We start from the raw sequence: 12,023 nt of genomic DNA, 5'->3' as shown, positions 1-12,023 counted from the left end.
AGAGCGACAAGGGCGATCTCAACGGTTTAGGAAGAAGACTCCCTAGTGGGGCGTAGAATTATCATGCATGCATAGTACCAATATTTTGCCAATCTATGAAGGTTTGGGGTTGGATGTGGATGATATTTTTGCGCCAGTGAACTTCAGGAACGAGCATTGGATTTCTATATCGATATCAATCCCTAAGAAGCACATAGTCGTCTGGGACAGCATTCATTCACATATTAGCCCTGAAGAACTCGATGTGGTAATGGAGCCTTTTGTCACAATGGTCCTTTATCTGCTTGTGTTAAGTGCGCTGGCTTTAACAAACAACGTGTCCAATACACACTAGAGCCATACACATATGAGAGACTGACCATTGGAGTACCTCAGTGCCGAGATGGTGATTGTGGCGTGTTCACTCTGAAGTACATTGAATGTCATGCTCTTGGGATGTCATTTCCTCCATAGTTTTCTAATAAGAACGTGAAGGCTATGAGGGAGAAGATGGGGTTGGATATATTTAAGGAGACTCCTGGATGCCATTCAAAAGAGAACGAAGACAATGATGAGAACATTGCAACGTATGACGAGGAAGGTTAATGATGTGTGATGTTTTATTTGTACTTGAACTTGAAGATAAAATGTGCTTTTGTATGATAGATTAGGCTACGTTAACAGGGTCAGGATAGGATGTAGTTTTTTTGTAACCTATTCTTCTACCAAACTATCATTTCGTAGGAAATTAGTTTGGTAGTGCAGTAACCTTTCGGATAATCTAATCTAATGGTGGACTTGTTGTCTTTTTAAACTGCAATATCACAATTAAAATATAAACTTCATAACACTGATAAGTTCATAACACATAAACCTATAACACGTAAATTCTTAACACAGATAAGTTCATAACAAAAAGTCATAACAGATAAACAGATAGATAGTCTTCTCGAGGACTAATCATAAGGTTTTCGGGAAGTTAAGTCTTCTGGACGACTAGTCAGAAGGTCTTCAGGGAGTTAAGTCTTCTGGACAACTAATCATAAGGTCTTCGGGGAGTTAAGTCTTCCGGAAGACTAACCAGAAGGTCGTCCACGTCATTTCTGACATTGTGGACGCGTATGGCCAGTTTCTTTGCAGACCGAGCCCCTATAAACCTTGTGTTGCTTCTGGGGTGTGCGTCCTCTCCTCCTCAACAGCTCCAACCAAGATTGCCATCTTGATTTCTTCTGTCTCCCCAGACCGCGCTTTACTTCCGGAGGAGAGCATGTGCGTGCCTCAATTTGTTGTCCAACACAAGGATATATATTCTCTGAGTATCCTTCAAACAGAATATCCTTTGAGTAGACCGGGCATACAAGTGTGGAGATATGCAAACCAGCATATGATCCAGCTGCTATAGCACGAGAGCAAGGTATTTTCTCGACTGCATAGACACCACAATCACACTTTCGAAGTTCCAAGTCAACAACACAGTCCATTTTGCCACCTTTGACAAAGAATCGCCATCCATCAATTTGTTGGAAAGAGATATTATCCGCTATCTCCGGTCGAACAACAAACAAGTATTCAACCCCCCGACTATGTTGAGTTGTGAGACTCAAAACATCTTCTCTCCTTCTCCAAAACCACCTTGATAGCTTATCCCTTATGAACTCCAACAGGAATTGAATCGGAAATCCTCTACCTCGCTTCAGTGCGGAATTAATAGATTCAGCGATGTTGCTCGTTTTTATGTTGTACCACTCTCCCTGACAATGAACCCTTGACCATAGGGTCACTTCGGCATTCTCCAAATAAGTTGCAAGTTCCGGGTTTGCACTCCTTATCTCATCCATGTGCCGGTAGTAAAGTGTATGAGCATAAGCAACACCTTTCACCAAGTACAAGAGATGCTTCCCTTTATACTTTTGGACAATGTTTTGTTGAAGGTGATAATAACATATTCCTCAGGTACCCCAAGGAACACCTTATCACACGCACTTTTAATGGACGTGTGCCGGTCGGAGACTATCACCAGAGGATACTCATCAGATACACAACTCGCCAATTTTGTGAAAAACCATTCCCTAGATACATCATTTTCACCATCTACGATCCCAAAAGCCAATGGAAATATCTGAAAATTACCATCTTGTGCGGCTGCAACTAACATAACACCTTCATACTTCCCACTTAGGTGAGTCTCATCCACCACAATGACCTTTCTCTGATACTGAAAACCTCGGATAGAAGCTCCAAAAGAGAGAAATTGATACTTAAATCTATTCAGAGAATAAAGTTCTATACCAGTGATAGAACCCGGATTTGCTAAGGAGATTCGCTCCAAATATGAAGGCAGTCGCTCATACCCATCTTTCTCTGATCTTCTCACCAATTCTTGCGCATATAACAATGCTATGTATGAAGTGGTGTAATCAAGTGTCATGCCAAACATGTTCTTCATTGCGTCTTTGATATGCTACGGATTCAACCCATCAATGATTCCAACACAATCTATGAAAAGCCTACTAATATACTTCGGAGTACAGTGTTTCCGCTGAGTGATTCTGTCTGCCACAAAACATGTATGAGTTTCCACATACTTGGTTACCCAAAACGTGTTTGTCCCATGTTTCATACTCGCTCTGATCTTCCATCCACAACCATTAACATGACATGTTGCCACAAGGAGAGTTTTCGTTGACTTGTATATTCTAAAGGAGAACCTACGCCTCACTGCTGTCAATCGCAACTCTGAAACCAGTGCATCCCTACTAGCAAAACTCTGGTTGACATAGATCTTGTTATCATTTGATCTTCCTCCTTCACTACCATATGTCCCTTTCAAATCTTCAAAACACATATCATCATCTTCTTCCTCATCCTCATCTTTAACTTTTCCATACTCATTGTAATCCTCAGCATCATCAACATCATGGATATCAGCATCCTCCTCCCCATCATGATTTTCATCTTCAGCCATATCATCATCATCTTCATCCCCTTCATCAGCTTCATCCCCTTCATGATCTTCTTCCCCTTCCTCTGAAACCATTCTTATCTTGCTAAGGCTTGATACACAAAGACGTACTTCATGTGTTTTAGTTATCTCGAGCAAGTTCTGAACTTGTCTATCACTTGTAACATGAACAGGAGGGGTGTCTGGAGCCATCTGTTGCATCATTGCTTCTGGTAATGAGTAGGCTAACTCCACAGACTCGGTGTTCATGTCTAGGTTATAATCTTCTTGAGCCATTGCAACAAGTTCAGGATGTGTCGAACCTTCACTCAAAAAGAACATTCTCACTCCTTTGAACTTATCAACCACAAAATTCCAATAGTCATCTTTCAACAACAATTCTCCATACACTGCATGTAACTGGCGATCCATCTGCAAAAATTGAAAATAAAACACATTGGCAAACATAGAACATGTATGAGTTAAAAGCACATTAGCTAGAAACTTTAATTAACATGAATGTTGGTAACCTCATAAATATCACCAATTAAGTTATAAATTTCATTCAGTAGCCCAAATATTAATAATAACCATTAATTAACAAAAAATGTTAAAAATTCTTTATAGTTATAGAGAAAATACAAGTTTATTAAAAATTAACGCATACGACATCTACGGAGGTCTTCTGGTGGACTTCCAGAGAAGTCGTCCATTAGGTCATTTTTGCAATTAAAATTTTACAAAGGACACTTCCAGGGAAGTTGTCTCTACAGCAGACTTCTTTGGAAGTCTTTCTTTGTAAATATTGGCATACTTTTGTTTAAAAAAAAATCTCGAGAAAACAAGAGATGATTTCCATGTAAGTCGTCTAGGAAAAACATGTTAGTTTTGCATTTGACCAGATTGTGTCAGAAATTTGACTTTTCCTGGACGACTTACACATAAATCATCCAATAGAACACCAACAAATCAATATTTAATTATAACTAGACGACTTCCATGTTAGTCGTTTCAGGTTAGTTTTGCAATTGGAAAATAAAACTTAAATATTTATTTTTATCTAGACGACTAACACGGAAGTCTTCAGCCAAACGACTTATATGGAAGTCGTCCAAGATAAGCAAGGTTTGACCAGAATCTCGGAATAAAATCTTGGACGACTTTCGTGTAAGTCGTCGAGCGGAAGACTTTCAAGTAAGTCGCCTAGAAAAAATTAAATATTTAAGTTTTATTTTCCAATTGCAAAACTAACCTGAAACGATTAACATGAAAGTCATCTAGTTATAATAAAAAAAATTGATTTTTTGGTTTTCTACTGGACGACTTATGTGTAAGTCGTCAAGGAAAAGTCAAATTTCTGACACAATCCGGTCAAATGCAAAACTAACCTGTTTATCGTAGACGACTTACATGGAAGTCGTATCTGGTTTCTCGAGATTTTTTTTTAAACAAACAAAAATGGACGACTTCAACATAAGTCATCTCTAAAAACACATTTAAAAGTCAATTGCAAAACTAACATCTGCATTGACCAGAAGACTTCCATGTAAGTCTTCTACAGCCAGACTTATCCGAAAGTGTTCTTGGCAAACAGATCTGGATAAAATCTCGATTTCATACCTTAAATTAGTGAGATAACTTCCTTAGCACACATAAGTCTTCTCCAAGCACACAAAAGCTCAAACGAAAGTGACCCACCAAGAATCGTAAGTTTCATTGGCTCTATGAACCATAAAAATTTTAGAATCAAAATCTTAGGTTTTTTTTGGATGAATATGGAGAGAAAGTGCAAAAAGACGTTGTTTTTCGTTCATAAGAATTGAGAAAGAAGGAGTGTAAATCCATTTTAGGGGCATTAAGAGCTTCAAATTGGTTGTTCATGGTGGTTTGTGTATTGATGGCTGTTGGGGTCAAAATCGGTCACGACAGAATCAATATCAGAAATTTCCCAGAAAATGTCCTCTTTGGAAAAGAAGGATAAAATTCAAAGAAGAAGAGAAGCGAGAAAAACCTAAATCGAGTTTCGTAACAACTCCGAAAAGGATTCACACGATAAGTCTTCGAGAAAGGTTACTCCATGTTGGGGTCAAAACCGGTTATCTCGAAATCAGCGTCTAAAATCACCTTTCCTCATAGAGGCTTTCCGACACACTCTCGAAGAAAGTTCCGGAGCATAAGTTTTAAAGAAAGATGAACCTCGGAACTAAAAACAAACAGTCCAGCTCATCCGTTCGACGAACTTATCCAATCCCACTCGGCAGATGGCCGAGCTGGATCGACCACGCGATCAGCTCGGCCTTCATTGTTCTACTCCACCAATAGAACTACGTTCGGCTTGATCTTCGAAAGGAGTATGTAGGCAGCCTTTCATAAGGTTCAGTCCAAAATCAAATCAAAACATTTTTCATGTATTTTTTCGTCTTTTGTTATCGAGCTGCGACTCAACTAGGTTTAAAAGTTTTAGGTTGCTAGAACTATGTAACTCGCTGACAGCTCTTGCGGCCAAAGCTTTTATCATCTTTTGTAATAATTGCAACGCTCTTACGCTGATTCGAAATAAGTTCAACTTTTTCTAAACTCGTTTATTGTCATTAAATATTTTCCGCATTTATTTGAGCACTTGCCGTTGGCTCTCGCAGAGAATCCGAGACCTATGGGAAAGTTAGGGTTTATTGACTTTCCTAATTTAAACGGAAATCGACAGTGCGAATTTCGGTTCCCACAATGGCAATGGCAATTTTGTAAATACTTGAAGATGGTGAGGTTGAGAGAGTAAGAAAAAACATTTTCGAAAAAAAAAGTAATGGCATTTTCGTGAATAATCTGAACTTTTGGGGTGAATATGGCAAATAAAATTTTCAGAAAAAACATATGTTAGTTTTGTGGTTGACTTTGAGTTTTGAATCAATTTTGCAAATAGCTCTATTTTGAAATCTTGAAATGACATTTTTTTAGAAAATATATTATTTTAAATTTTAATAAAGAAACATATTTTAGCATTTTAATACTTTTCCCTCTATTTTTTGCAAATATAAAAAATACTGAATATTCAAATCATGGAGAAAATGGCTCTGGGTGAGATTTCTTTGGCGATTTTTCATCTACACTTTTCCATTTCTTTTGCTTAGTAACTATTGTGTTCTCCGCGGTTTCTGATTTTTCAGGCTTTGCCTTGGGGTGATTATCTGAAAGTTCTCCACACAAGCCTTCTATCTCTGTAGTGGGTGGTTTTGGCCACTACATTAATGAATCTTTTTTTGTTAAAAAAAGATTTCTAACCCCTTTATATACCAGTTTAGATGTTGGGGGGGGGGGGGGGGGGGGGGGAAAATAGCTCAAAACCTTAAGCACTCAAAAACAACCTTTAAACTCTTAAGTCATGCAACATGTTTGCATCTACTTATATAGATATTTATAACTCGTAATATATCTAGATAACTCCTAAACATATTCTTAATTCCATAACTCTGTAGGATTATGATAAACTTGCTGCTCAAGTAACCTTCAAGCTTAATCCAACATTCTCTCCCTTAAGCTTGAAGTCTTCTATCAACATGACCCTGCGCGTCCTCGACAAGGTTGGTCTGTTCCTCGCTAGGACCAGTATGTTCCTCGTTAGGACCAGTCTGGTCCTCAGCGACAGTCCCATCAGCGGTCTTCTTCTTTTTCTTCATCGTCTTCTTCTTGGGAGGCTAGGCCGAGTGAGTCCCGGCAATGGCCTTTGACGACCCTCCTTGACCCGTTTCGGCAGAAGAATCAGAGGCAGGTCTCTTCTTCGCACTCCTCTTCGATGGCAAGGGCTCAACAGGCCGCGTTGTAGCAACCGTCCCTGAAGAGACGACGTTTGTACTCTTCTCGCACCGTAGGAACTGTCGACGGTTCGTCGCTCGACGAACCGCCCAAGCGAGCTCCCAACAACGCACTCAGATCCGGCAATGTTTTCAACCTCCTAGCTGCGCTGATCTGCCTTTGCTCCGCTCGAGAAAACAGAGAGAACCCCCGCTTCATACCGGTGACAGTTGGCAGTAGGTCAGATCTCCAGTCCCCTGCAAGAAATCGAGTGCTCGAGTTAACGCGTCATGATGAAGAGAACAAGGTGAATGAACACTTACTTCTGGAAATTCTGTCAGAAAGACGACGAATCTTCTCGACGGTAATGTTCTCCCACCGATCTTGAGGAAGCAGTGCAACGGCTGGAGCACCCGCTACGAACTCTTCAGGATAGACAGCTGTGTCCGGATGGTCAACTGCACATGCATAAAAGAGAGGAGGTAAGAGACGAGAAACCAGAACCATCACGGGCTAACGATCGCGATCTACCAAGGTTAGAGTTCCATAAAATTCGAGAGTCATCGCCGGGCGGATCTTCGAAGGCAAACTCGTCCGACTTAACAAAAAAGTAGAAACGCTGCCAATCATTCGTCTTGTTAGGATGACCGGCCATTACGTTATAATTCAGCCTCATCTGGATCGAGAAAATTCCTTCTCCCATCGACTTAATATACGTCAGCTCTTCGAAAACTCGGACACTCATCGACACGTCGATTTCCGCTGCCTTAACCATCATCGCGACCACGAGGCGAAATGAACCGTTTAGGAACTGAGAGATTGCTGCATCACGACGCCTCACGTAGGAAGTTACAAGTCGAGGAATCGGAAACCAGAGTCTCGTCTCGTCTTGAAAGTACAACTCTTACACACACTGGAACCCTACTGGAGGAGACCACGGCCTTTGAGCTCTCGAAGGAATGAGTAAAGTTACCCCGACTCCGCTACACCTCCTAAGCAGGATTTTTACACTGCTCGGAGTCAACCGAGTATGCTCGACGTTCTCCCACGACTGTCCCTCTACGGTCGAGGAACTCATCAATCTCGATGATAGCGCTGGAAGATCCTCGAAAATCCCGCCAGGATGGTAACAAGTCGGAACGAAGTCGGAGAGATCCTCTCCATCACTCGCTCCACCACAACCATCTCTCGCCCAAGCTTGAGCATCGAATGAAGCCCTCTCTTCACGAAGTTGCCGCACCGACTCGGCAACTAAGGTTCGCTGCGGCGTGTCCATGTTCTCAGTATCCATCATAGCCTCGCGATAGATCGATTCAACCGCAGCGAGAGGATGCCCAATTGCACCTTTCAAAGGACTCGAGCGAGGACTCGAATTGGACGCAATCGCCTTTCCTTTCTGCTCCCGAGACAATCTACCGCCCGAAGATATGAAGATTATCGAGGACAACCCGTACGCCCCTTAAAATCTACGATCAGAATCTAGAGAGAGAAATAAGAGAGAAGGGAGAGAAAGTACCTGAGTCGGCAGCAGAATGAGAATAATGAGAAACGAGAAGGATATTATAAGGGGAGGGATGCCGCGTCATCCGAGGCGTCATCATTAGGTCTAGATGGGCCAAGACGGGCCCATTTAGGCGCGTGGAGTCCACATCGCTTCTCGACGATTCGACTTCTCGAGGTAAACCGAGACCGGTTTAAACCGAGATTAGCGGTTACGACTAAAATCGACGAAAACCACCGGTCAAACCAAACCGGTGAAATCTGATGAATTGACGATCAAGAACAGCACGCGGCAACTGGGCTCACAAGCAGAGTGAGCCACGCATCCGATCGAAGAGTCGATTGGAATCACGAGTCCAGGACATCTATCCTTCAGACCTTACTTCTAAATTCACTGAGTCGGCTACGGTACTCACCGGTGAACTGGGAGGACTTACTGTTGGGTATGAGCCTGACCCTCCCAAAAGGCCCACATGATAATTGTCCTAACACATGACCACATAGGAGAGACTCGGCTCGTCGACTCGCGACCGACCTATCGGCTCGACTTGAGACTGCTTTTAGCCGACGAAGCGAGCGGTCGAATGCAGTCGACTCAACGACTCGAAGCAGCGGCCCGACAGCTCGGCCCAATCGACGAAAAGGCCCATTAGGTCAAGATGAACTAGGTAAATGGACGACTGCCTATAAAAGGAGGAAGAGAGGTAACGAAGAAGGGATCCGCAAATCACGACACACTTACTTTCGGCTAGAAACTAGGGTTTCATTTCCCTATTCTCGCCGACTTGTACCCTCCGGCGAACCAGCTTTCGCCGGCTTGTTTCCTTTTCATTTCCCTCTTTTGTAACTCGACTGAGAAATCTCTTGATCTAATAAAACGCCTTAGTTTTGACCCACCGACGAGTCCTCGTCTCCTTTCATTCACTGGTTTATCGACAGTTCTCGGTTCAAAACAAAGGTGACAGTTCTTTATTAATCTCTTAAGGAAAATAGCTCAAAACCTTAAGCACTCAAAAACAACCTTTAAACTCTTAAGTCATGCAACATGTTTGCATATACTTATATAGATATTTATAACTCGTAATCCTAATAGGTAATATATCTAGATAACTCCTAAACATATTCATAACTCTGTAGGATTATGATAAACTTGCAGCTCAAGTAACCTTCAAGCTTAATCCAACATTCTCTCCCTTAAGCTTGAAGTCTTCTATCAACACATCTTGAACTCCAATGAGAACTCTCATCTCTTTAAACTTGATTATTCCAAGTGCCTTTGTCAATATATCCACCTTATGTTCATGTCCATGAACATGCTCTACTTCTAATTTCTCATTCTCTACACATTACCTTATGAAATGATATTGAGTGTGAATGTATTTAGTTCTACCATAAAACACAGGGTTCCTTGTCAAAGCAATTTCCGACTGGTTATCAATCCCGATAACCACTTTCTCACTCGTATCTCCCATAACTTCGATGAGCAAATCTTGTATCCATATGGCTTGCCGAGATGCTTCTGTTCCGGCCATGAACTCGGCTTCGCATGAGGATAATGCCACTGTCTCTTATTTTTGTGAGCACTAAGTAATAGGACTATCACCGATGTAGAAACCATGTCAGGTGGTGCTCCTACCATCACCAGGATCAACATAATGACTGATGTCGCTGTATCCTATTATCTTCATTGGTTTCGAGTTGCTGCAATGAAACATTATGCCGTAAGAAGTAGTTGTACCCTGTAGATACCTTAAGCATTGCTTCATAGCTGCTCCATGTGACTCTCTTGGTGACTGCATGTACCTTCTCAAGACACCTATACTGTATGGTAAGTCTGGTCGTGTATGGAGCAAGTGCCACAAACACCTGACGTTTCATCTATAAATCGTTGCCTTCAGGTTGTGTAACATAAACCGTTTCCTTTAACTTTCCATGAAAAAACACTGTCTTAACGTCAAGGTGATGAATTTCCCATCCTCTCGAAGCTGCTAGACAGATAAGAAGTCAAATTGTTTCAATTCTGGCTACTGGTGCAAAGACTTCATCAAAGTCTACGCCATATTGTTGCTTATAACCCTTTTCCACGAGACGAGCCTTATACTTGTTGATACTACCATCCAAATTTCTTTTCAGTTTAAACACCCACTTTAGACCAATGGGTTTGACACCGTGTGGGAGATCCACAAGTTCCCATGTTCCATTTTTCACTATTTACGTAATCTCTTCTTCACGAGCTGTATTCCATTCTTTTAACTCTTGTGCTTCTTCATAGCTTTGAGGTTTGCAGTTTATTAACATAAGTAGCCACTCTTCTTCTTCTTCTTCGATGAGTAATATAAACCACATGTACCTGCACTAATCATCTATGAGGACGAAGATATATATGTTCCCTCCACCAGTACTAGGCGTTATTGGCCCACACAGATCGCTGTGTACGAGCTCCAATACTTCTGTTACTCGATACAGAGTTGCCTTGGGAAACGCTGCCTTGTTTGTTTTCCAAGAAAACATGAACCACAAACCTCTTTTTCAATCGCAATCTGCAGAATTGCCATGACAAGTTTGTGTGGTATCATAGCTCTTATCGTCTCGCAATTTACGTGACCCAGTCTTGCATGGCATTTATTTGAATCTCCATTGAAGTCGAGTGTAAGCACAAGGCTTCTCTTAAACCCATACGAACCTTGTAGAGTCTATTCTTTGATCTGTTTGCTTTGACGAGAAACTTCCCATCTCGGTCATGCATCGTTAAGTAATCTCCTCTCAATCTGACATCACAACCAGACTCTGTAGCCTGTCCAAGAGAGATAATATTGCTTTTTAAATTTGATATTTAGTAAACCTCTGTCATCGTTCTTGTTTCACCATTCCAATCATTAAACTCAGTAGATCCTTTTCCTTTGATGACTATCCACGAGTCGTCTCCAGACTTAACTTTTCTGGTGATAGAGTCATCGAGTAGCATGAAGTATTGTTTATCACCTGTCATATGATTTCTGGCACCATTATCCAATACCAAATATTCTCTCCACTGATGTTGGCATCTTATTTGCTTGGTACGATCCTGTCTTCATTGAGATATACAGTCTCGTGGATCATCAGTTTGTCCGCATCCTGCACATCACTATTGTTTTCTTGCGCTGCTTGAAATTTAAGCAATCGATCCGGAAAATCTAATGTGCAGTGTCCTAGCTCATCACACCTATAGCATGTGATCCTCGATGTATATCTTCCTCCGACATACCGACCAAGACCTCTTCCTCTGTACCACGAACCTAATCCACCTCGACCTCTATTTTGATAGTCAATGAAGCCACGGTTCGATTGGTTTGCCTGAGGATCCATGTTTGCATACATCAATTATTTTTGATCTTCTTGAGGTTCTTCTTCTTCATCAGCAATACGTTTTTCATTAGCTTTAAGACGACCTATAATATCTTCGGAGCTTGTAGTATTTGGGAATAAAACTTGCTCCAAAGATGCCATGATATGTATATATTCTTCAGGGAAGGCTGGTCAAAAATTTCTTTATTGATTTTGGTTCCTCGATGCTTACTCCCAGAGCTACAGAAGTTGATGAAATCTCCGACAATTTTCCTCCAAAATCATCGATTGTTTCATTACCTTCATCTTCAGTTGATCAAAATCGTTCATCAAAGTTTGCAATCTCGCTTCCTTAACTCTCTCGGCTCCCACATGCCTTGATTTAATAGTCTCCCAAACTTTCTTTGTCGTGTCGAGCTCACCAACCTGCAGGATAAGAATCTCTGGTATTGATTGGAACATAAGTGCGATGGCCATATCATTCTTGTCT

General features: G+C 41.4%; 1 protein-coding gene across 1 annotated transcript; it reads right to left on the bottom strand.

The window, feature by feature from the left end:
- Positions 1-1,076: 1,076 nt before the first annotated feature.
- On the bottom strand, positions 1,077-3,217 carry LOC106344826. The gene is made up of 3 exons (XM_013784131.1): positions 3,053-3,217; positions 1,937-2,098; positions 1,077-1,886 (listed from the first exon to the last, which is right to left on the bottom strand). Exons 1-3 carry the CDS (start codon positions 3,215-3,217, stop codon positions 1,077-1,079), a joined length of 1,137 nt encoding a protein of 378 aa, XP_013639585.1.
- Between the last annotated feature and the right edge of the window lie 8,806 nt (positions 3,218-12,023).

Source organism: Brassica oleracea, chromosome C5 (genome assembly GCF_000695525.1).
Source record: "Brassica oleracea var. oleracea cultivar TO1000 chromosome C5, BOL, whole genome shotgun sequence".
Lineage (NCBI taxonomy): Eukaryota > Viridiplantae > Streptophyta > Magnoliopsida > Brassicales > Brassicaceae > Brassica > Brassica oleracea.
This window is presented reverse-complemented; position numbering and strand designations above follow the sequence as displayed.

What these genes read in the sequence shown, in the direction of transcription:
- LOC106344826 (XM_013784131.1), bottom strand. Translation starts at nt 3,217, where the DNA reads ATGGCTCAAGAAGATTATAACCTAGACATGAACACCGAGTCTGTGGAG. An exon ending in AGATAACTAAAACACATGAA is followed by an intron (nt 2,099 to 3,052) that starts GTACGTCTTTGT and finishes GGTAATTTTCAG; the next exon opens with ATATTTCCATTGGCTTTTGG. An exon ending in GTGATAAGGTGTTCCTTGGG is followed by an intron (nt 1,887 to 1,936) that starts GTACCTGAGGAA and finishes ATTGTCCAAAAG; the next exon opens with TATAAAGGGAAGCATCTCTT.